This window comes from Sorex araneus, chromosome 4 (genome assembly GCF_027595985.1).
Source record: "Sorex araneus isolate mSorAra2 chromosome 4, mSorAra2.pri, whole genome shotgun sequence".
In the NCBI taxonomy this organism is placed as follows: Eukaryota; Metazoa; Chordata; class Mammalia; order Eulipotyphla; family Soricidae; genus Sorex; species Sorex araneus.
Window position 1 is genome coordinate 137,188,720 of NC_073305.1, and position 25,413 is coordinate 137,214,132.

Here is a 25,413-nt window from a genome sequence, read left to right on the forward strand (position 1 = left end):
TTCAACAGCAGATAAGTGATAACAAAACAGTGAACTTAGGGATCTAGGAAAAGGGCTGGAAAAAATGTACAGAGCCTCACAGGTCTAGATAATGTCAAATAGTTTAATACAAATGCAACTAAAGTTTTATAAAGAGAATGGGATGAAAAATTTTAAATTATTTTAAGTAATAATTTCCCTAATTTCCTAAATTTGATTTAAATAAAAGTTAAATTTTGAAAAGTTTAGCAAACACTAAAAAAGATTTTGTTTAAAGTTGAGAAAATTTTTTATTACTTACCATGATCATTTATAAATTGTAACATAAGAAAGAAAAATGAAAAAAATATAGAGACAGGGAAATGGCTCAAAGGGCTGGAACACGTGCTTTGCATGTGGTAGCCCTGCATTCAATCCCCAGCACTGGTTCCCCTAAAAACTGCCAGGGCAATCTGTGTGCCCCGCCTCCCCCAGTACATCTGAACACAGCAAACTGAAACTGGAGAAAAACAAAAACTACTGAAAGAAGCCATAAAAAAATTAATCATGTAGTTCTGCATAGTAAGTAGAAAGCTGCAAATGACCATCACTTCAGTCTAATAATAACAAAATTCTGGAAAATTTATAAAGCATAAACTTTTCTTTGATAATCAGAAAGTTGATATTATAAATAAACAGGAATCAAAGAGAGAGAGAGAGAGAGAGAGAGAGAGAAAGAGAGAGAGAGAGAGAGAGAGAGAGAGAGAGATCAAAGGACAGAGCATGTGATACAGATTCAACTCTGGCACCACATGTATCCCCAATGATTCTGATATTGTTCTGGTGACCACTAATGCCACAAGGTGTGACCCTGGTTATCCCTGAGCATTGCTGACTCATGTCAAGTCTTGGGAGTTCTGCCGGGAGTAGGGCTGGGATTTCTATCACTGCTGGATGTTGCTCCTCTATTTACAAAAAATAAAAATAAAAACAACAACAAACAGGCAAACTAAATTTCAAATGAAAACCCATTTGAGTACAACTGATTTCACTTTTGGGAGAGTTAACTGGTGGGAAGAGTTTGCTGTCATAAAAGCAAGGATGAATGAAACAGCTAATTCTTAAATATCTAACACTGGCCTGCTGACAGTTGACAAACAGTAGGAACCCAGATACAAGGTAGTCTTTATCTATGAGTCTCCACCAAACATTCTCTATGAGACTTGATGACACGGCAAATCACACAGAACAAAACCTTACAACTTATTCTGGGCCTTCTCTGTAATGAAGGAAAGCTGTAAACTACGGTGGCACTAGCAGAAATCTCACCATTTTTTTCCAGTTTATTATGCAAAGCTCCAATATATCTGGGGAAAAGAATATATACAAGATATATCTGCTCCTAGGAGAGGGGCAGGGTAAAAATGTAGCTGAGGGAAGTGCGGGAAACCTATCCTGTTATAACACAGGCCTTGGACTAAGTAATAAGCACTGAGAAAAATATAAAAAACTTTTCATCACAGACTCCAGGAAAAAACACTGGCACTGAAGAAGGAATAGAAGTAAGAACCATCTGCTCTTGGGGAGAAGTCAGAAACTTGGTTGGCCTACATATGGCAGTGGTACACAGCAGAGATCTACTGCCACCGTGGGAAAAACAGAATACTAAGAAAACTTCATATGTAAGCCTCAGAAGAAAATTGACTGTGGACTAGAACTGAGTAATTATAGTCACCTTGTGTCACTACAAGTCTAATATAGAATAACAACAATATCTAGGTGTTCATTAAATCCTACTTTGGAAAAAAGGATGCATTCCATACACTGGAAAAGTCAGAATGAAGTTTGACATAATAGGAAAAGATATGGGCTTGAGCGACAGCACAGCAGGTAAAGTGTTTGCCTTGCACTCAGCCAACCTGAGTTCGATTCCTATATCCCTCTTGGAGAGCCCAGCAAGCTACCGAGAGTATCCTGCCCGAACGGCAGAGCCTGGCAAGCTACCCATGGCGTACTCGGTATGCCAAAAACAGTAACAACAAGTCTCACAATGGAGATGTTACTGCTGCCCACTTGAGCAGATCAATGAGCAACGGGATGACAGTGACAGGAAAATTAATAGGCCAAAAGGGAATGAAAAAATGCCCCTTTTAGTTCCCAAATTAGAAAATGTTCCAAATTAAGGGTGAAATAAAGACATGTACAGAGAAAAGACTGAATTTGTTGCTGACACTAGAACTGTCAAAGAAAATAATTTAACAGGACATTTTTCTTATATTAAAATTTTACACTATAAATTTTATAATATAGCTCATATAATTTATATATGAATTTTCTTGTATTAAAATTTATATATTTATGAGGTGACAAGGTAATTCTCCCAAAGAAATGAAATGTACATTCACACAAAGAGTTGTACGCAATTTCATTCATAAAATCCAGAATAGAAACAGCCCGACTGTTTATTAACAGGTTACTAGATAAATTTGGTATATTCAGGTAACTGAACACTATTCAGTAATAAAAATAAACTCTACTGATGTAAGCAACAACGTGGTTGAATCTAAAAAAAAAAGATATCTTGCAAGAAGTTAGACAAAAAGGGAAAAGACTGTAAAAATTTCTACTTATATCAGGTTGTAGACCTGGCAAAGCTAATCTATATTAATAGAAATCCAATTAGTACTCATTTACAGTACTGAGTAGGCCTGACTACAAAGCTATATGTATAAAAGGGAATTTTGTGAGTCTCTTAATTGCTCTTTATCTTAACTGGGGTACTGGTTATGAAGCATAAACATTTAAAAAAATAACTAGTTAACTAGTTATTAAAATAAACTAAGATAACATTTTAAATGTGTGTATTTTACTATATATAACTTATATTCTAATAATACTTATTTTAAGAAGAGGTAGTATCCTCTTCAGAATAATGAAACATTACCTGTACAGATCAGTCTTGTTATCAAACCAATCTGACAAAACCCGAAAAGTAAATAGGGGAAAACGTTGATGAAGAACATGGAAGCCCACATTTTCAAAGGTGTAGTTAGTTAGAGCTACCTAAAAAAAAAAAAAAAAAAAAAAAAAGAGAAAAAGAAAAAAGAAAAAAAAGGCAAGACACCATTATAATAATGCTTGTTTTTGTATATTGAATCAAAAAATTTTTACAGTCCATATGAAAGTTACTTGGAAAAATGATATGCATTACTATTAAATCACAATTTAATACTGTATACAAACTCTATTATATACAAATTCTACTAGACAGAAATAGTCAAACAAGTTAATCTTTAATTGAAAAAAGATCAAATGAGATTCAATATCATATGAATTCCCAGTTTTTTAAAACTTATTTGTCACTCAAGCAACTGTCATGGGGCTAGGGGACATTCCTGGTCAGTTGAGCTGGAGAGTTCAATGATAAGGTCAGAGACTATGGTATTGCTCAGGCTGTGCAATGCCAGGGACCACCAGGGTCACCAGGATGGTGCTTGGAGGCCACCTGGATCATAAATTGATGCACTAGGGAGCCTCCATGGGCTCAAGTTTGTGGTGCTAGAGATCAGAAGGCCATGTCATGCTGGGACTGAACTGGGGTCTTGAATATGCAAAGCCATGTGGCCCTGACTGCTGTGTTACCTCACCAATCCCGATTTCAGTTCTTTTTTTCTTTTTGGGTCACACCCAGTGATGCACAGGGGTTTCTCCTGGCTCATGCACTCAGGAATTACTCCTGGCGGTGGTTGGGGGACCATATGGGATCCTGGGAGTCAAACTTGGGTCGGCCGCATGCAAGGCAAACACCCTACTGGCTGTGCTATTGCTCCAGCCCCCAATCCCAGGTTTTATCTCTTCTATCTATATACTATGCCACAGTAAATACTAGCTGAGTATTATTAAACAAGCTTTTTGCTTCTTCATACTTACTGTTTGTCCTTGATGACATGCGGATTAACAGGATCCCACAGATTCAAAGTTGAGTTATCTAGTTAAAGGCAGGTATTCATCCTGTTCCTAACAATTATACTAGTACTAAGACGCAATACATGAACCTTATGGAGTTATTTTCTTTCATTCCATTAGCAAAATAGTAAAAGGAAACGTAGGAATGCTTGTTGATCTCAAAATATGGGGAATATATGTGGGAAAAATCAATGGGAAATAATGCTGAAAAAGGACCCAAATTCATAAAGTAAACTCTAGATGAGCTCTCAGAAATATATCACAATTAACCTAGACAATGGCAAGCTATTCAAGGCAAAATGGAAATTAAGGCACAAGAACAGTCCCCATTCTAAGGCCAGCTTGGGATTCTGAGAAGTAATTCTACCATCACTTCATACTTCGATAATGTAACTTTAAATATTTTATTTTTCACTTCTATAATCCAGGAAACACAAAACAGAAACTAAATGTTATGCTCATCTCAGTGCAGAGGTCCTGCACTGGTCTTAAGTTTACCTACAATTTTTATCAGTCTCCAGAAGAACAACAATGGAAAGTAGCATACTGCAGAGTATATGCATTCACTAATACACAGACACACAAACACACAAACACAGTTTTAAATTTTCAAACTCTATTCTAGGGAAAGAGAGACAGAACAAACAGACTAAGTATATTCTTTGGATGCAAGAGGTCCAGGTTTGATTCCCAGCACGATATGGTTGCCAAGCACTATAGAAAGTGACCCCAACCACTGTCAGGTATAAAATAAGTTATTTTGGAAATATCTACCCCAGATTTACCAGTATAAAGCAGATTATTATAATCCATTATTTTGGTAGCAAAATACCATTTCTTTAAAAAAAATCAGTAATAAATAAGCACTTATTACCAAATTCCCAGCCTGAATGTTTCTTCTTTTAATGAGTATTTAAATTCTGAAAATTCCATTTAATTTTACAGAAAACAGCAAAAGTTCTGTTCTGTTTTAAGGTGGTTACATGGTTTCCTGATAGGGTACTGCACTTTAGACTAAACTTGTATTATAATACACAGCTTCACTGAAGCAACCAATAAAACATATACAAAAAAGAACACCTTGTTGGTCTCCAGCTCTCCAGTTACAGAAAAATATGAAATCTGTAATATAAGTTAACCTATAAGGACTAAGAGATTCCGTAACTTCAAATAAGAATAAAATAATAGAAACTGATCCCTGATGGCTGAAGCAGATGTAAGAGCTATGTTATGTTTTAGGTTTATTGAAGTGGGATAACAACTATTATAACGATATAATGTTCACTCTACTTAAGACATTTCCTCAGTATCACAAAAATATAAAAATGCACAGCTATAATCCTATTTGGTGAGTAGCTATATTCCTATTTGGTGAGTAAAATTAGAAGAAGGAAAACTAAACTCTAAAATTAAGATTAACTTCAGAATGTTTCACTCTCTAGAGTGATTAATACTAGAAACTGAAATATGAATACAAAAACATGATTTTGGGGTTTACTATTTGTTTCAGGGGAAAGTCTAGTAAAACACTGCATAAATGCACTACATAAATCAACATTATAATTGATATGAAGGAAGAAAATCTTAGAATGTTTGTTTATTAAGCTTATAGAGGTATGGTAACACTTTCCCACTAATCAATTCAAATAACTTTATAAACAAACTTATTTAGAACTGAGAAAGGCAATCAGAAAGTTAATGCGAGAGCAGAAAAAAAAAAAGGGAACAAAAACATGAATTAGCATCAATGTCCTATCTTAGCTACCACCTTAATTGTTCTCCATTACTTCAGTCTTTGACTTAAGATATTTTACTGACAAATACTTTGTTTATATAACTGCTATCCATAAGAGAGGCAGGAAATTGAGACACTGGAATATTACTGTTTCCTTTCCCTGCTAACCAATAATGGTAAATTTTGCCAATTTTTAACTTTACATAAATGAAATAATTTCATACAGAATATTTTTTTTCTTATTGTGAAGTTTTGTTTGGGGGCCATACCCAGAGATGCTCAAAGGTTACTCCTGGCTCTGCACACAGGAATTACTCCTAGCATGCTCAGGGGACCATATGGGATGCTGGGGATCAAACTCAGACTGGCCTCATGCAAAGGAAGTGTGCTACTTACTGTACAATTGCTCTGGTCCTCTCTACTATACCTCTTCCCTCCCCCTCTCCATAGCTAAACAACAGAAAAATTTCTCACAGTGTTAGTAGAGTTGCTTTCTTCTGAGACTTCTCATAAAACAGGAGTATTAACACCTTACTATTTTGTTGACTGCTTATGCTGCAAATTTGTACCAAAATTAAATACAACGAATCTGTGTGTCTTATGAATGATTAAACAATGTAAGAATGAAGGAGGTTATTTCACATTTTAAGTCTTTACTGCCCATCACATTGTTTTAATTTTTAAAAGTGCTCATTGACTGAACAGTAAGAAATATGAGAACCAGGTTCTAGTTTTGTTAAGCTGAGATAACATGAAGTTCATCTGGTTGTGCTGACACATCTGATCTTCTTAGTTACTGCTGGGTTTTTCCATGATCTTCATGTTGGTTCTTTATGTTCTCAGCTGACTGACTCCTCTGTCAACTCCTCAAAATATTTTTTCATTGACAAAATGCTGTCTGGCACATGCCTGATTGCTTTCTCCATGGACTTATTGGTGAATCATCACCCTTCCTTGATTTCTTAGTCTGTATCTCAAGTCCAGAATTTTGCCTCCTATTTGGAATTTCTCTACTTAAATAATGCCTGTTTAGTATTTTCATTAGAAAATCTGATAGTCCTACTCTCTCTCTCTGTATTTTATTTTTTTTGGGTCACACTCAGCAACGCTCAAGGGTTACTCCTGGCTCTGCACTCAGGAATTACTCCTGGCAGTGTTTGGGGGACCATATGGGATGCCAGGGATTGAACCCAGGTTGGCTGCATGCAAGGCAAACATCCTACCCGCTGTGCTATCGCTCTGGCCCCTACTCTATATTTTTAAACCATCATTTTCCCACTTAAAATATGATTTAAACCCCCATTACAGAACCCAAGTAATCATTCTTGTACTTTTTCTCTTCAATCTGGCTTAGTTCCACCTTATTAATTGTGTGAACTTGAGAAATATTCAACAATTTTGTACCTCAATTATCTCACCTGGAAATAGGAAATAATAATGCACCTAAAGGTTGTTGTGATAATTCAATGATTAAATCCATAAAAATGTTAATTCAGAGAGAAAGTCTAGGATTTTCCTGACAAGCATTCAGTATATTAGCTCTTCCATTGAAAGTCCCAGGATTACCAAGATTCTTGCAATAGTCTAGACCTACTCTCAAGTCAGAATGATCTCACTCCAACATATTACAAATATTACAAAAGCATACTGTTTCTCTTACATGCCAAAGAAATTATATATTTAAAATCTGTCATACTGATCTAAAGCTGTATTCCCAAACAAAATTTTACATAAAGTGCCTTACCTCATTTCTCATGATTCTCCAAAGATTCAATGTAATTCGGCCAACAATATTTATCTCACTCATTGTATCTGATCCATAGTCATCTCTTTCAGCTGAAAATCTGTTCTCAATTTTGTCATCTACAGAAATGAATACAGATTAAATCAGGACTCACAAAAAACATATCTCCAAGGGTGGGGTGGAGAGATAAAACAGCAGCTCAGGCACTTGCTCTGCATGCAGCCGACCTGGGTTTGATCCTTGGCACCACACAGGGTCTGCTAATTTCTTCCAGAGAGTGATCCCTGAGCACATAGTCAGGAAAAAGCCCTGAGCACAGCTGAGTGTGGCACAAATTCTATTTTTTTAAAAAAACAACACCCAAAAAAACCCAACCCCACCAAAACAAAACAAAACAAAAAAACAAAATTCAACAAATTTCTTAGTAAACTATTCAGAAAAAAAAATGAGATAAGATGAAATTCAACTCAAGTTATTTTGGTAGAGAAAAATCATTATAAAACAATTTCCTTTTTTAAGCAAAGAAATAATCTTGTGCATCAATGCATCTGAGAACTATACAGAAATATTAATAATAAAATAGAAATAACATGTATTTTTAAAACAATACTTTAAACTTGGCATAGTGCTGATTTTAGGGACTCCTAATACTCCAGAATTTCCTGGGTGTTAATTTGAAAATTATTTATTGGTAAACTGGTCATTTCTTAGGGAAATGGTAGAACTTTGAATTTTTTCCTTAGGTGATGGTTTACTTTAAAAGAAATTAAAATTTATTTTCTGATATTTTACTGGGTTTACATAAATATTACTGATCAGAGGACTGAGAGTCAGTATATTTATCACAGTGAATATTATGATCTAAAAACTTTACTAACATTATTTCTTTTCTTTATTAATTTTATGGCGTTGGGGATTCAAGGTAGAACCTCTTACATTCAAGGCAAGTGCCACATCCCTGGCACCACTTCTCTTACTTTAATGCAATTATGTAGTGATGTTATTAAAATTTTCTTTCTTTTTGTGGGGACCACACCTGGTGGTGCTCAGTGGTTATTCCTGGTTCTGCACTCAGAAATCACTCCTGGCAGGCTTGGAGGACCATATGGGATGTCGAGGATCAAATCTTGGTTGGCTGTGTACAAAGCAAGCACCCTATCCACTATACTAGCTCTTCAGCCCAAAAAGATTTTCATTGTATTCAATGCAATTTATTCACGTATAATAGAAAAATCTAGTAAAAATGTATCTTTTCCAAGTTCAAAGAAAAACAGAACTAGTACTGTAAACCAGGGTTATATAATTCTAAAGGCCATATACATACACTTACTGAACTCTTTTCCATTTATACTTTTCCTTCTTTATTTTAAAAATATCAACTTTTCCCCCATTTAACAAATACACACATTTTAGACATGTTCTAAGAATTACATAACTGTTCTATGAGATGAGTTCTATTATCAATCCAATTTACAGATAAACAAATTGAGGTAAAGTCAACTGAGGTATAATCAAGTAACTATTTGATATCATAGCTCTTTGACAGTATAGCAAGATTCTGAACCCTGACAATAGTTCTCCATTACCTAATTCTACAAAATCACCCATGCTCTTTACTATGTTGCTTCCTTTATCTCACCCTTTTCATTGTACCATGCTGCCCTGTAAAGTAGTTTCAGGTAATGAGTATAAAAGGATATAAATTTTCATTTATTCTTCTGATCTAAAGTCACATTTAAAATAAGCCATAAAAATGTAAGTGAAATGCTGCTTATTTTGAATATTTAGATAGACAGCCCAAATGAAATACTGAATAAATTATCTCCTTATTAAATCACTCTGGCTTCTTATTCTAAAACTTTTGCAAAGCTCAAGATATATTACTTAAGTATTATAGCTTATTGGGCTGGAGTATAGTACAGAGGTTGGGCTGGAGTATAGTACAGAGGTTTGCCCTGCACACAGCTGACGTTGAGTTTGATTCCTGGCACTCCATATGGCGCCCTCTGTGCCCCACTAGGAGTGATCCCTGAGTGCAGAGGAGGCATAAGTTCTGAGCACTGCCAATGCAGCCAATAATGAAAACAAACAAAATTCTTTTTTTTTTCCTTTTTGGGTCACACCCAGCATTGCTCAGGGGTTACTCCTGGCTTTGCACTCAGGAATTACTCCTGGCGGTGCTTGGGGGACCATATGGGATGCCGGGGATCGAACCCGGGTCGGCCGCATGCAAGGCAAACGCCCTACCCTCTGTGCTATCGCTCCGGCCCCAACAAACAAAATTCTAGTTTCAATTTTTCTCTTTAATTTTATGCAGACTTGAGGTAGAAAAGAAGATAGGAGAAGGTGCTTGCCTTACGTATGGCCAAGCCTGGTTAGATTTCAGGTAGTATTAGGACTGACCCTTGAACATATAATACTTTACGTATTAAGCAACATGGGATGTGTCTCAATTCCTCCCCACCAAATAAAATTTTTCTCATACTTAAGATACTGTATTATGAAATTATATCTCTCTCATGATGTCTTCTGATTAGTTCTACAGGTTTGTCTTTGGTCTTTTAGTCTCCCAAAGAATAATCTACTTCATTTTCATCAGACTCATGGGAAGCCTTTGAAACATTTATAAAAAACTTTTGTAGTCATATATTTTTAAAAGTGTATTACAAACTATATTTTGATATATTATTATTTCCTTCCTCTTATTAGAATCAGACTTCTAGGGAAGTGGTCAGAGTTCCTTGTCATTTTTCAGCCTGATTCCAAACAAAAATTAAATCTATGTTTCTTCTTACCAATAAAAATGTTACAACACATAACTAGAAAAATTAAGTAAAATTTTGGTATAAGAAATATTTAATGTTGGGGCTGGAGCAATAGCACAGTGGGTAGGGTGTTTGCCTTGCATGTGGCTGACCCGGGTTTGATTACTAGCATCCCATATGGTCCCCTGAGCACCGCCAGGGGTAATTCCTGAGTGCAGAGCCAGGAGTAACCCCTGTGCATTGCCGGGTGTGGCCCAAAAAGCAAAAAAAAAAAAAAAAATTTAATGTCTTTACATTAATTGTAGACCATATCAAAATACAGAAAAAGATATAAAGATATTAAGATGCTGGAAGGAAGCATGACAGAGTGGTATATACTATTCAAAGCTATGTAAATATATTTTAAAAATTATATAAAGTATTTATGATTTTAAGATACATATTATATAACATAATAATGTTATATAACAAAAGCCACATAACTTTTAAAGAGTTATATAACACAAAATTATATAACATAAACTTACAAAAATGTTTAGATAACATGGAAGTTACTGAAGAGAAAAATGAAACAACAAATATACCAATGTTTTATAAAGCAGACAGACTGGGCTACCTTGATTTTTTTATAATGAAATTACGATATAGAATTTAGCATTAAACATTAAGATGACAGGAGTTAGTCCAGAGGTTAAGGGACATGCCTTTCATGTGGCCAACCCCAGCACCACATGGTTTTCTCAGCATGGAAGAGTGTAGCCCTTTACGCAGTTCTAGCTAATCCTGGTAAAGCAGGACCCGAGCAGCAGTGCATCCTTGGGGCCTAGCACTGAACTGACTTGCTGATCAGCTGAGAATTAGCAGAAGGGGCCATCAGATCTCCTATAGACGGCTAAGAAGATCACCTCCCCCGGCCCCCTGCCACCCCTATTATAAGTTAGAATAATAGTTGTTTTAAACTTCTTGTCTTTATTTCTTTTGTAATCTTCTCTGTACTTGAGTTATTAAAAAATGCACAAGGCTACATACCTGGCACCCGAGAGATCATCTGACATAAATCAACATTTAAGGCAGCAGCCCTTTGTAAGAGGTAACCCCAGGAATGCATCTGAATTTCATATCCTAGCAGAATATCAGGATCATACCTAAAGAAGAAATCAAAACATTAAACAAGGACCACGTATTTGAACCCTAAGTTAGAGGAATTCTTCATGATATAAAGCATGAAAATTTTATATCATACTTTATGACATAAAATATCACTTTAGTGATATAAAGTATGAAAAATTCTAGGGGATGCAGAGATAGTACAGCTAATTAGGTACTTGTCTCACATGTAACCAACCAGGATTTGATCTTTGAGTGCTGAGCAGGAGTAAGCTATTGGCACAGCTGGGTGTGACCCCCAAATAAACAAACACAAATAAATGAACAAAAATTTGTAGTATACATAAAGTATACATTATTCATGTATCTTTCTCTATATAAATAGGATTCAAGTTTCTGAGAAGGTTTGCTCTTTCAAGGCTGCTCCTCTCACTTTCTGCTTTTTTTCCCACTCTGGAAAAACTTGTGTTCTCTCTTGAACACATATTCCTCTTTCACTGCCCTCACATGTAAGTAAATTTCGTTCAATAAAAACTACCTAGCTTTACTAAAAAAAAAAAAATTACGAGGAAACTGTTTAACTTGTTAAGCATGTACTGTTTAACAGAACAGCCAAATGGATCTTTTCATTAACCTATAAAAGGGAATGAGAATAGAATGAAGTAGAGACTTTGACTTTTAATGCTGAATTTAAATAGTATATGCAAATATTGATTAATAATAATGAATATATAAAACTTTTATAATGTTACAGTGCAGTATTACTTTAGTAAAAAAATTTTTATAAAGTGTTTTCTTGGTAGTAAGCACTACTGGGATGATAATTTTGGAACAGAGACCAGGATTATGGCATGAATATAAAAAAGCAAAAAGCAAAAAGCAGCAAGTTAAAATGCAGCAATGGGGCAGATAATTGTCTCATAGAAGCTAAAAAGGTTTGTTAATTTTTTTAGGGGACATGCGTTTGGACCATACATGGTGGTACTCAGTGATTACTTCTGACTCTTGTTTAGTCGCCACTCCTGTTGGTGCTCAGGAATTGTGTGTAGTGACTGATACTGAACTTAGATAAGCCAAGTGCAAAGGCAAGTACCTTAACCCCTATACTAACTCTGTGGCCCCACTACATTAATTCTTAAAAAGGAAACCCAGAAAGATCTTAGTAGACTTATGAAAAGATCTTAGTGGACTTAGTGTTATTAGTCAATCACTACTAGCTCTGTTGTGGCAAATGAGTAAGTATATTAATTTGAAAAATATTTTGAATTTTTTGATCTCAATGTCCACTTATAAACTGCTAGTGCTCAGAGATGACTACTGAAAGCCACTATTTCTCTTGGTGGATTTACAAAAGATTGTGTTCTTTTAGAAGAACTGTGCTATGTCACATTATTTTTTCAGATCATATTTCTTACATTTTGGTCCTAGAGACCAGTTAGTCATAACTATTTTTTTAGTGATGCTGGGGATCAAACCCAGTGCCTCAATACATACTAGGCAAGTACTCTATTATTTAGCTATGTCCCAGGCTTCTTAAGAAATCTTTTTGTTTTTTGGGGTAGTCACACCCAGTTGTGCTAAGGGCTTACTCCTGACTGTTCATTCAGGCATCACTCCTAGGGGGCTCAGAATGCTGGGGATCAAACCTGGGCTGGCTGTGTGCAAGGCTAAGTGTCCTACCTGCTGTACTATCTCTTCAGCCCCAAGGTTAAGAAATTTTTTTAAGGAACTGTGCAAAAATGATTATGCATTAGTTCTAAATTTATTGAATGTACATGGACAAAAGATAAAGCATTTTGAAAATATAGATTGTGTAAAAACACAAAAAAAGAAAAAGAGGGGCGAGGAGCACCTCACCGCACCACGCCGGGCATAGGGCAGCGGCGCTGTCTCTCCCGCCTCCCTCCTTCGGTAGTCTCCAGCCGCTTCCCCACCCCGGGGAGATTGACGGCAATGATGAGGCAGGCAAAGGAAGGAACGGAGCCAAGCTGGTTGGTCTCAATCGCAGTTTATTCCAATCTCCTCTCTAAACACTCCCGTCTCTCTGCTTCTTCCCCAAACCCCCTCATACAGCCACCTTAAATCCCCCCCCCCCCCAAATCAGGGCCCAGGGCTTACACATGGGTGTGGTTACAATCAATAGGAGGTAAAGTTCTATCCCTCAGGGGATGCTTCTACTAGGACAGAATCTCTTTCAGCAGGACACCTGCCCAAGAGCGGAATCCCATGGGTGTATTTCTCCTCTCCTTGTCCAACTAACATATAAGTATTCATATTATAAGTCATTTTGTATGGACATAGCAAGAGATACATTAAGCTTATAGAATTGCTCTCCTGGGGTCACCTCGATCTCAGACTACAGTGCTCAGGCCAGATTAGTCTTTCTTAGCCCTAGCAGGGTCCTAGTCTCGTTGCTTTTGGATCATGACATGACATGTCCATGACCAAGCTCTTAACATACAGTTAAGCATTAGGCGCTTTGGCCAGGCCCATCTCGATGCCAGGGTAGCACACAACTCACCGCTTGCCCTGGGTCCATCCCGTCCCTCGTCGGGACCCTGCTTTTAGGGGGGCGGTGCTAGGAAGTAAGGGCAGCTGAGGCTTAAGTCAAGAAAGCAGATGCCCGGGAGTGAATAATATTTGAAGCCAATTAAATCCCATGTTACCAAAGCATATTAACAATTGTCTTTCTTTGTCCATACAAAAAGGATATTGTTTTAAAGTAAACTATTCAAAAGACATAAGAGAGGAGAAAGACAATATTAACTTACAATACAAGTTCACTGTCCTAGCAAGGTCTGACCTTACAAATTAACAGAGTTTTATTAGGGGAAGAGCTGAATAACTAGTTGGGGAAGGGAGCATAAAAGTAATTACGGATAAAAGGAATGGGAGTGACTTGGGAGCACTTTGATGGGTGTGACTAATATACCTAAGCTCCTAGTGGCAAGGGGAGCAGGACATACCAATGTAGTCTAGAATTGTTTAGAGGTTATTACCAGATAAGCCCAAACTCCGTGGCAAGGGAGAAAGGACAAACCAATGATATCCAACAATAGATAGGCTTGTTTTGGGTTCACTGTAGCACTATCATCCCACTGTACATCGATTTGCTCAAGCGGGCACCAGTAACATCTCCATTGTGAGACTTGTTACTGTTTCTGGCATATCGAATACGCCACGGGTAGTTTGCCAGGCTCTCTGAGAGGAATGGAGGAATCAACCCAGGTCAGCTGCATGCAAGGCAAACACCCAACTCGCTATGCTATGCTCTAGTCCTATCTCACAGTAATTAAAAAAAAAAACCTATTAAAAAATTCAGTCAAAAGCTTGTCACTGAAAGCACTAGAAAGAAGTACTGGTTTTGCTGTAATGGTTAATTGATGACCTTTGCCCTTTTGCCTAAGAAAATTCATTCCTTTGGGTCAAATCCAAGCACCTTATTTTCCAAAGCCTTCCAGAATTCTCCAATCAAAGTCTTATTTCTGGGGCCAGAGAAATAGTACACAGCGAGTAGGGCCCTAACCTGGCAAGCTGAGACCAGAATTTGATCCCCAGCACCCTATATGGCCCCCAGGTTAAAACACACACACAGACACAGACAGACAGACACACACCCAGGAGTCACTCCTAAGTAGAGCCAGGAATAACCTAAGCACCATGACCAGGTTAAAACACACACACACACACACACACACACACACACACACACACACACACACCCAACACCCACCCCCCCCCCCAGGAATAACCTAAGCACCACTGACTGGGTTAAAACACACGCACACACACACACACACACACCACACACGGTGTCTTCCTAAAAGGGCATGAATTTCAGTTTCAATCAGCTTAATAAGTGGCTGAATAAACAGTAATACCCGGGTTTGATTCCTCCACCCCTCTTGGAGAGCTCATCTACCGAAAGTATCTCACCATCATGGCAGTCTCACAAGCTACCAGTGGCATATTCGATATGCCAAAAACAGTAACGAGTCTCACAATGGGAGGCATTACTGGTGCCCATTCGAGCCAATCCATGAGCAACAGGATGACAGTGACAGTGACCCTTACATTTAAAAAAAGGGGGGGCATGAATTCAGAACAGTATTTAAATATCCTCGAAGAAGCATGGTAGCCTTAACTGTCAAACTGTCAAAGAAAACATTTTCTTTAAAAAAAAAATTAAGAATCTACAAGTAAAATGATAGCTGGCCCCCAAAGTAGAAGCCTATTTAATGACTAATACAACTTTATTTTAATTAATTTTTTTATTTTTTAAGGCGAGAAAGAGAGAAGTACATGTTTGAGAGAGAACAACAGGCTACTCTTGAATGGAAAAAGGCAAGCAAAGAAACAGAGACAAGCAAGTGAGATAAATATTCAAGGGAAAACTCAGGCTTGAAGAACAAACCTACAACTTCAGAATAATTTCCCATTATTTCATCACCCACAAAAATCATGCTAAAGTTTAACTTGCAGAGCTAAGAGGTTAAGTCAATAACTGTCTTTTTATTGGCTCCTCAATCATGAGAACAGAATTTTTTTTTTTTAATTCCTTACATGGTGATATTGGTGGGATGATAGTTATAGAGAACATAATGGATCTTTCCAGGGGCAACTAATTTAGGTAAAAAGGAATTCTCCCCCCCCCCATTACCTTTACCTGTGTCATTCAGTACATGAACAACTCTTTGAACAATAGCTGGAAAAAAAAATCAGAAAATACAAAATAATACCTCTTTATGATATCTGCAACTTCTTGAAAAAGTGCCTTCTCATCAGCAGCATAGGTAACTTCTAGATCCGTAATTCCAGATCTAATTAGCAATGGAGTCTGATATCTGATATCTAAGAAATAAACAAAACACTCATTATTATAAAATTATCTCATTTTTGAGTAAAACTATACTACTGAAATACGCGAAGAGAGCATTCCCAAAGTTAAGACAAAATTGACCCAACTTCTAGAAAAAAATTCTTAAATGTTTCTAACTCAATATGCAACTGAAACTTAAAAAATTCTTATTATTTTCAGGGTTTTTTTTCGGACGTGGGGGAAGGCACTCCTGGCAGTGTTTGGATGTCTGGGCCCACTCTTAGAGGTACTGAGGGGCTCCTATGGTTATACCTGACTTTGGGGGTGGGGTTGGGGAATCATGCTACCCCAGGAATGGAATATAGGGCCCTGCATATGAAAGGCATGTGTTCTGTTTCTTGAGCCACATCCCTGACTCTTTCAGGTGGTTTTGAAAAGTCTTGAAAACATTCACAAAAATTCTCCAGATAATAACTAACACCTATAAAAATATCTTATTACCTTATTTCTATCTTTACCCTTTCTTTTGGAAGAAACTTGCTTAATTAATAGAGATGGTTTTAACAGAAAATGTTTACCACCACCTCTTCAGGAAAAAGAGTCCTAATTAGTGCTTGTCTACTTCTATACTATTTTGCAGAAATCCTAAACCATAAATAGAGGTACTAAGAAAATAATATAAACAAAAGAATTAGGATGTATCTTAAGGTGAGGTAGCTCAAGCCATAGACAGCATATCAAGTACATGTGAGGCCCACCCCAACCTCAACATCACTGGGTGTAGCTCTAGTAGCTCCCTGAGCATAATCAGGTATAGCCCTGATGGCTCTGACAGCTCCCAAACACTGCCAGATATGACTTTGGTAGCCAAGCATCAAACTAGCAGGCTCTGTACCACCAGGAGGAGTTCACTGAGTGGCCCCTATAAAAAAATAGAATATATATTAAAAGTCTATCATAAATCAGTAATTTATAGTAACTTCTTAAAGTTCTTCATTAGCAGCTTAATACTAGCATGTAAGTATATAAAAATCTACCCAACCTATCCATATAGTCACTGAGCAATTAGTGTTCACAGTATTAAGATATTAGCACTTTACAGTTTAAAAAAAAAATTTTTTTTTTGGGTGGGGAAGGTGGAATCTCCTAAGGAATGCTCAGGAAGTTGGGGCCCCTCTGGCAATTCATATGAGGTTGCAGCACTGCTCATATGGTATTGGTGATTACCTAGGCCTGCAGTAGTCAGGGACCTTCAGGGTGGCACCTTGAGAGATATTCAGGGAACCAGGTGGTGTGGGAGATCAAACAGGGGTCCAGCAGCATGCAAGGTATAAATACACCGTCATCCCTGTACTATCTCTTGGTCCTTAGCTTCCCCCACCCCCCTTAAATCCTATTTAGGTGGGGCATTGAGGGGGGCTGGGCCACACCTAGTGGTAGTTATGGGCTATTTTCCTGTTCCTGTGCTCAGAAGTGATCCACGGTAGTGGCTTTGGAGACCAAATATGGGTGCAGGGAATTTGAACCAGAGTTAGTTGGATGGTAGCTGTGTTAACCCCTTAGCTTTTCAGCCTAACCGTAGCCTTTCCAGCTTTTTACTCTTGATAATCCTTTAAATAATGGATCTATAATAATACTAAAAGTAATACTATTACTTACAATGAAAAGTATAGGATAAAGTTATATGCAATAATTCCAATGCTTTTCCACCAAACATTTTAGAAAGGAATTCCTTGTAATAGTCTGATTTAGATCTCCAGTATTTGTCCCATTAAAAGGTTCTTCTTAGGGTGGGTAAGCATAAAATTAGTAACAATACCTTGAGAAGAGACTGATTTCTCTTTATCAATCACTATTACACCTGTGATTTCTGTTTTGTCTGTATCTGGCAGTGGAGTATCAGATGAGATGCAGTAGAACAGGGCACAGATTGGGTCAAATTCAGGATCTGGTTCTAAGTCTCGTCTAGTTCGAGCATGTAACTCCACACTAATTAAGGTAAGATTTTGTATCTAAAAAAGGAAATAAAAGTTATGCTTAGGATTTTTTTATCTGCTGAAAAAGTTTCAGTAAAACTCTACAGAAATGTGTAAAATTACAGAAAAATGGCTATAAGAAAAGTTAACAATTTAACACCACAGATTAAAACAAGATTTTCATATGGAAGATTAAGATAAATGAATTCATAGCTTTCGTATTTCAGAAAAACTGCATTAATTTCTCAATGAAAATATGTATTTAAAACTATCTAGAAGAGCATTTCTCAACTAGGGGAATCAGGTGAAAAATCACATAAAGGGTCACGGAATGAGACCAGAAAGCCAAATGGTATCACAGGAAGGAAGAAGGGTTAGATGGTCTACAATCAGAAAAAGGTTGAGAAACACTGGTCTAGACATTCAAGTGCCTCTTGATTTTCACAATTTGTTTGAGATAGTCCAACTGGTTATACATTCAGATCAGTCTCCTAGTTTTTTTTGTGTTTTTGCTTGTGTGCCACAACCAGCTGTACTCGGCTTATTCCTGGTTACGCTCAGTGATCACTCCTGATAAGGCTTCAGGAACCAGATGGGTGCTGGGGATTGAACCCATAATCAGTCACACTGGAGGTAAGTGCCTTACCAACTGTTTATCACTCTGGCCCCCAAAATTCAATACTTTTCACTCTATAAAATTTACAAAACTATATTTTCACCTGTAATTTAATTACAGGTAACCTAGCTGATTCATTTAAATCACACTAAGTACCTGTAATTTAAACTACATTAAAATTATCTGTGAATTTAAACAAAAATGTCTAAAAATGTTCTCTCATGAACACATCTCTCTTTCTCCCCCTTCAGATTTAAGTAAATGAATTTTGACCTTGCCCATTTATTTATGTTCTCTTTGGAAAAGTGTACATTAAAATCTTTTGCCCATGGGGCTGGAGCGACAGCATAGCATGTAGAACATTTGCCTTGCATGCTGCCGACCCGGGTTCGATTCCTAGCATCCCGTATGGTCCCCCAAGCACCGCCAGGAGTAATTCCTGAGTGCAGAGCCAGGAGTAACCCCTGTACATCGCCGGCTGTGACCCAAAAAGCAAAAAAAAAAAAAAAAAAAAAAAAAAAAAATCTTTTGCCTAATTTTTTACTCATTTTAAAAAAGTAGTCTACGATCTTTATATACTTAGGATAGTAACCCTACATAGATGTTTGATATAGAAATATCTTCTTCAGGAAGATAAGATAGCTTTCATTCTGTTTATATTTTCTTTTATGATTTTGGGCTACAACTAGCTGTGCTCAGGGCTCACTCCTGGCAGGCTCTGGGTACATTAGGAGGTGCGGGGGATTCAAAACTAGGTCAGCCACATGCAAGGCAAGCACTTACTGCTGTATTATCTCTCTGGACCTATCATTCTGTTTATATTTTTCTCTCATTGCACAAAAGTTTTTCAATTTAATGTAGCTTCAGATTTTTTTCTCTTTTCCATTAATTTCTCTTCCTGTTGAGATCAATCTACTTAAAATATTTTAACTACTAATTTTATAAAATGTCTCCCCTGCATTATATCCTGTGTTCCTTATGGCACTGGGTCTGGGTCTTAAATCTAGATCTTTAAAGCATTTTATGTTTTGTTTCTGAACCACACTCAGCAGTGTCTCGCAGATAGAGAAGAGCTATAAATTAAATCAGGGGCTTCTGCATGTAAAAGCATATGCTCCCACTATTTTCCCCCATTTTAGGTCACATCTAGCGATGCTCAGGGATTACTCCTAGCTCTGCACTTGGAATTACTATTCCTGGCGGAGCTCAGGGAAGTATATGGGATGCCGGAGATCGAGCCCGGGTCAGCTGCATGTCAAGGCAATTCTTACTATCGCTCCAGCCCCATGCTCCCATCTTCCAGCTAGCTACCTCTTCAGCGGTCTGTAGTCTATTTTTAATTAAATTTGTATATGGGGTTAGAGAATATCCCAGCTTCATTCTTTCGCATGTGGTTAAAAAATATGCCAGTTTCCCCAAAGCATTTGTCAGAGACATTCCTTTTCCCATGGTATAGTCTTAGATCATAGTCATAAATTAAACATTGATAAAAGTGTTAATTTTTGAGTTTTCAATTCCACCAGTGTTTTTTACTTCAAAATTATAACTTTAATTCTGAAACTTTACACTCAAGTAACAGGATGTCTTTACTTTCTTCCTCTATTTCAGAACTGCCACAGCTATTTAAGGTCTTTAACAATTTCATATTCAGTATGTTTTGCTCTATTTCCTAAAAATATGCTATGTAGGGAGAGGGGCAGAAGATAGTACAGCAGTTAGACTCATGACTAGCTTGCACCTGACCCAGGCTCAATCCTCGGCACAACACGATCTTCTAAGCAAATAATATAATGGCCAACGGATTTATTATGCCAAGATATGTTCCTTCTACCCCATTTTTATTGAGTTTTATGATAAATGAGTGCTAAATCATATCAAATGTTATCGTTGCAACTGCTGATGATTTGTCTTTCCTTTTATTTGGCGTACAGATTAATAAAATTTTGTATGGTTAAAATTCCTTTCATACCTGGAATAAGCTGCACTGGATCATAAAGTATGATCCTTTTGATGTGCTAATGAATTCAATTTGGCAGTACTTTGTTGATAATTTTTATATCTATGTTCATCAGGGGTGCTGGTCTGCAGTTTTATTTATTTTTGGAGTTGTCTTTGTGTGGTTCTGGCATCAGGATAATGTTTGAACTCAAAATATTTTGGGTACTCTTTAATTTTTTAAAAAGTTTGAGAAGAGCAGCCTTAAGTTTTTTTGTTTGTAAAAGTCTAATAAAAGTCACTGCTAAAACCATCTGGTCCAGGTCCAGGTGTTTTTTCCTAGAGCTTTCTAATTACTATTTTAATCTCTAAAACTGTTGATCTCTTAAACAGTTGATCAGATTATATATTTCTTTGTGATTTAACTTTAATAGAGACTTTACTTATCTAAGTATATCCATTTCTTCCAGAATATTGTGCTTGTTGGACAGTTAACAGTAATACCATCACTAATAGTTCTAAGGTACCCGATAATTTTTCTTCTTTTGATTCTTCTTATTAAAGATTTCTCTCCTCTTAGTAACCCTTGTTAAGGTCTATCAATTTTATTATCTTTAAAAAACAAACCCGACTAGTTTCACTGATTTTTTTCCTTTTTGGGTCACACCCAGTGATGCTTAGGGGTTACTCCTGGCTCTGCACTCCGGAATTACTCCTGGCGGTGCTTGGGGGACCATATGGGATGCTGGGAATCGAACCTGGGTCACCGCGTGCAAGGGAGTGTACTACCTGCTGTGCTATTGCTCCAGCCCCATCCATTTCACATTTAGGTTTTTAAAAAAATGAAGCAAAAATAAAAAAAAATAAGGTGGGGGGGAAGCAAAGGGGGAAAAACACTTTACTATCAGTAAAGTACTATCAGCACTATGTGATATTTTAAAAATAGCCTTGTATTAATTTAGTAACTAAAAATATATAATATTACTTCCTAAACACAACAAAACTAGATTTTAAACATTTAGTTTAACTGGAAACGGATAATCAAAAGGAAGGAATATGAAGACAAAAGACAACTTCAGATCAAAAGTGTACCTACGAGACAAATAGGTTCAAGAAAGAAAAACAGAAATTACAACCTATCTCTTCGGCACTGAGCATATGAGTGTAGAACGGAGAGCTTTCTGTAATGGGATTAGGAAAAAATGATACAGACACAGGACACAATTTTCTAGAAAAAGAAAAATATAGAGAGCAATTTTTTTTGAAATTCCTCCTATTTCACCACCAGGTGGCAGTTTGGACTATGCCTGGGTATAAAAGAAAAGCTTGTGTTTGAAAGAGGTCTTTGGGGTTTTTAGGGTTCATGATTTTAAAATGAGGTTCCATAAAAACAAACAAATAAAACAAGAAAAACCTGTGACAATACAAGCAGTAAACGAATAATATAAAAAGAAAATCAATTTTTCAATTAAAGGAATAATCTAACAGTCTTTTGGTTAAAATTTATCAAACTCAGTAAGTATTTTTAAACAAAGTATATTCTCTAATTTTGGATTTGGGATTAATATAAATTTCTCTGTTAAGTTATCTGGATTTCAGGGGTAAGTGCAGTGCCAAAGTGAGAAAGTACCTAAATGAATGCTGTTGCATAAAAAAATGCACAAATAAAAAATAAGAAAGTTATATATAGTCCAGTCTGATTCTAAAAGTATAGAGTATATTTCAAATTTCAGGCAAGCAATAAACATTTTGTTTATGCTCATCCAATCCTCAGTACATTGAGATAACTGACTTGAAGCAAAAGAAATTGAATTCCCTGTTCTTACAGCAAAACTATATAAACCAGCATTGTCCAACAGAAATAGAGTGAAAGTCACATACGGAATCTGAAATTTCTAGCAGATGAGATTGGATTACAACTCAAAAGCTGAGCGCATGCTTTGCAAACGGAAGGCTTTGATTTGATTCTGGCACCACTTGGTCTCAAGTGAGCACTGCTAGGAGTGGTTACAACCCCTGAGCACTGCTCAATGGAGTTCTGAACCCATATTTAAAAAAAAAAAAACCTAACTTTTTTTTTAGTAGTCATATTTGAAAAAAGCAAAACTAATATTTTAAATATTTCATCTAGGGGTCAGAGAGATGGGCTGGAACACACATTTTGCATGTGGGAGTACCAGGATGAATGACCAGCATGGTCTTCCCCCTAACAGTATTGATTATAGCCCAAAAGCTGAACTAAATTTTCTTTTATTTTGCTTTTTGGGTCATACCCAGTGATGCTCAGGGGTTACTCCTTGCTCTGCACTCAGAAATTACTCCTGGCAGTGCTTGCGGGACCACATGGGATGCTGGGATTCGAACCCAGGTCAACTGCGTGAAAGGCAAATGCCCTACTCGCTGTACTATCACTTCAGCCCCAAAACTAAAAATTTAAAATTTAATCAATCTGTTCAAAATATCACCCCTCTGATATATAATATAAAATTCACTAATGCTATATTTTTCTATAAATTTTAAATATTCATTTTTACATTTACTGCCTGTACTTTATGTAGGCACTAATATTTTAATTATTATTTTAAAAAAATTTATTGAATCACCGTGAGATAGTTACAAGCTTTCATGTTTGGGTTACAATCACACAATGATCAAACACCCATCCCTCCACCAGTGTGCACATTCCCCACCACCAATATCCCCGGAATAACCCCCTTTTCCCACCCTCCCCCTGCCTCCATGGCAGAGAATGTTCTCCATACTCTCTACTTTTGGGCATTATGGTTTGCAACAGTGAGAGGTCATCATGTTTGGTCCACTATCTACTTTTGGCATGTATCTCCCATCCCGACTGATTCTTCCAGTCATCACTTTCTTGGTGATCCCTTCTCTATTCCATCTGCCTCCTCCCCTCTGCTCATGAAGCAGGCTTCCAGCTAGGGGGTGATCCTCCTGGCCCTTGTATCTACTGTCCTTGGGTGTCAGCCTCATGTGATGTTATTCTCTATTCCACAAATGAGTGCAGTCCTTCTATATCTGTCCCTCTTTTTGACACATTTCACTTAGCATGATACTCTCCATGTCTATCCATTTATAAGCAAGTTTCATGACTTCATTTTTCCTAACAGCTGCATAGTATTCCATTGTGTAGATGTACCAAAGTTTCTTTAACCAGTCATCTGTTCTAGGGCACTCGGGTTGTTTCCATATTTTGGCTATTATGAACAGTGCTGCAATGAATATATAGGCACAGATGTCTTTTCTACTGTGCTTTTTTGCATCCTCGGGATATATTCCCAGGGTAGCATTGCAAGGTCATATTGGAAGCTCAGGCACTAAGTTTTTTTTAAAGGGAAACACTTGATTAGTATTCAGTTTATAAAATTTTTAGCCGAAAAAGTAGTTTTATACAACCAAGCTGTATCATTAAAAACTCTCTAATAAGTGAGTCAAAATTCAACTAATGAAACACTGAATTAAAAGCTGAGTTCCTAAATCAGTATTGAAATTTTTTTTATGTTTCAGCAATAGTACCACTTATAGGCATTTACCTAAAGGATCTGAAAATAACAATTCCAAAAGATGCTTGCACTCTTTTGTTCATTATTCACATTAGATAAAACATGGAATCAACCCAAATCAACAGATGATTGGATAAAGAACCTATGGTATATACACTCAATGGTATACCAAAACATCCAAAATAAGATGAAATCATGCTTTTTGGGACATTATATGTGAAACTTGAGGATATTATGCTATACAAAATAAGGGAGTAAATGACAACTGCCAGATGGTTTCATTCATATGCAAAATATGAATAACTAAAGCAAACAAAAGGGAAAAAACCAACAAAATTAACTCTGATTTGTAAAATCTTCAGAGGTTACCAGATAAAAGGTGGTATCAGTATATCATTGTAATCCCATTGCTCATCAATTTGCTAGACCGGGCACCAGTAACATCTCCATTGAGAGACTTGTTACTGTTTTTGGCATATCGAATACGCCACGGGGAGCTTGCCAGGCTCTGCCGTGCAGGCGAGATACTCTCGATAGCTTGCCGGGCTTTCTGAAAGGGACGTAGGGGATAGAAGAATCTTTTTGGTGGCTGGATTGATAGCGAAACTTTGGTGGTGAGTGCATTTAGTCTTACACACATGTAGAGATGTAAAGCTGTATTCTTTAAAGTCTATAGTACTATTAACTAGTGATGAAATTTTAAAAATGTAGTTCCTAGATATATACCAAATTATAGGTCTTCTCAATAGGCATGCTTCTAGTGGCTTGGGCTCGGGATGTACCTCAGCAGTAGAGCACTTGCCTTTTATGTGTAAAGGCCCTGTAACTCCTGGCATGGCAAATATAATACATTCTCTCTCCTGTCCCTCTAGTTTCAACTTTATTTATGCCAGTCACATATGTGCTCTCAGTTGTCATTTCCTTAATACAGAATTAATTTTTAAAGAAAAAGTCACATATTTTCTATTCCATCTTGTGATTTACGTACATTATTTTTAATGTTTTTATTTTTTTTGGGTCAGACCCTGAAGTTGGAAGTGGTGGCGGGGGGTTGTCATAGGATGGCAACCGGGGTTCCTAAATGTAAAGCAGCAAGTTAGATAGCTGCAGCTCTGAGCTATCTCCACAATCCTCTAAAGAAATAAAAATCACATTTAAGAAGTGAGAATATTCTAATATAATCTTAAAATAACAGATTTTCTAAGAGTTAAAAAAAAAGTAAAGTTTAGCTTCTACACACTAGATTTCTCTCTTTATTGGGAAAGAGGAAG

The 25,413-nt window shown here is 36.8% G+C and overlaps 1 protein-coding gene across 4 annotated transcripts in view; it reads right to left on the reverse strand.

Moving 5' to 3' along the window:
* REV3L (REV3 like, DNA directed polymerase zeta catalytic subunit) overlaps positions 1–25,413 on the reverse strand; it is a 194,816-nt gene that overhangs the window by 40,564 nt on the left and 128,839 nt on the right. For all 4 annotated transcript variants that reach the window (XR_008629742.1, XM_055134574.1, XM_055134573.1 and 1 more), the window contains exons 17-21: positions 17,914–18,106; positions 16,015–16,126; positions 11,198–11,313; positions 7,404–7,522; positions 2,903–3,021 (exon numbers count right to left, since the gene is read on the reverse strand). Coding sequence is in view for 3 of the 4 variants with exons in the window: in XM_055134574.1 (XP_054990549.1) it covers positions 2,903–3,021; positions 7,404–7,522; positions 11,198–11,313; positions 16,015–16,126; positions 17,914–18,106 (659 nt within the window). In the remaining variant the exon portion in view is untranslated. The remainder of the gene's footprint in view (positions 1–2,902; positions 3,022–7,403; positions 7,523–11,197; positions 11,314–16,014; positions 16,127–17,913; positions 18,107–25,413) is intronic.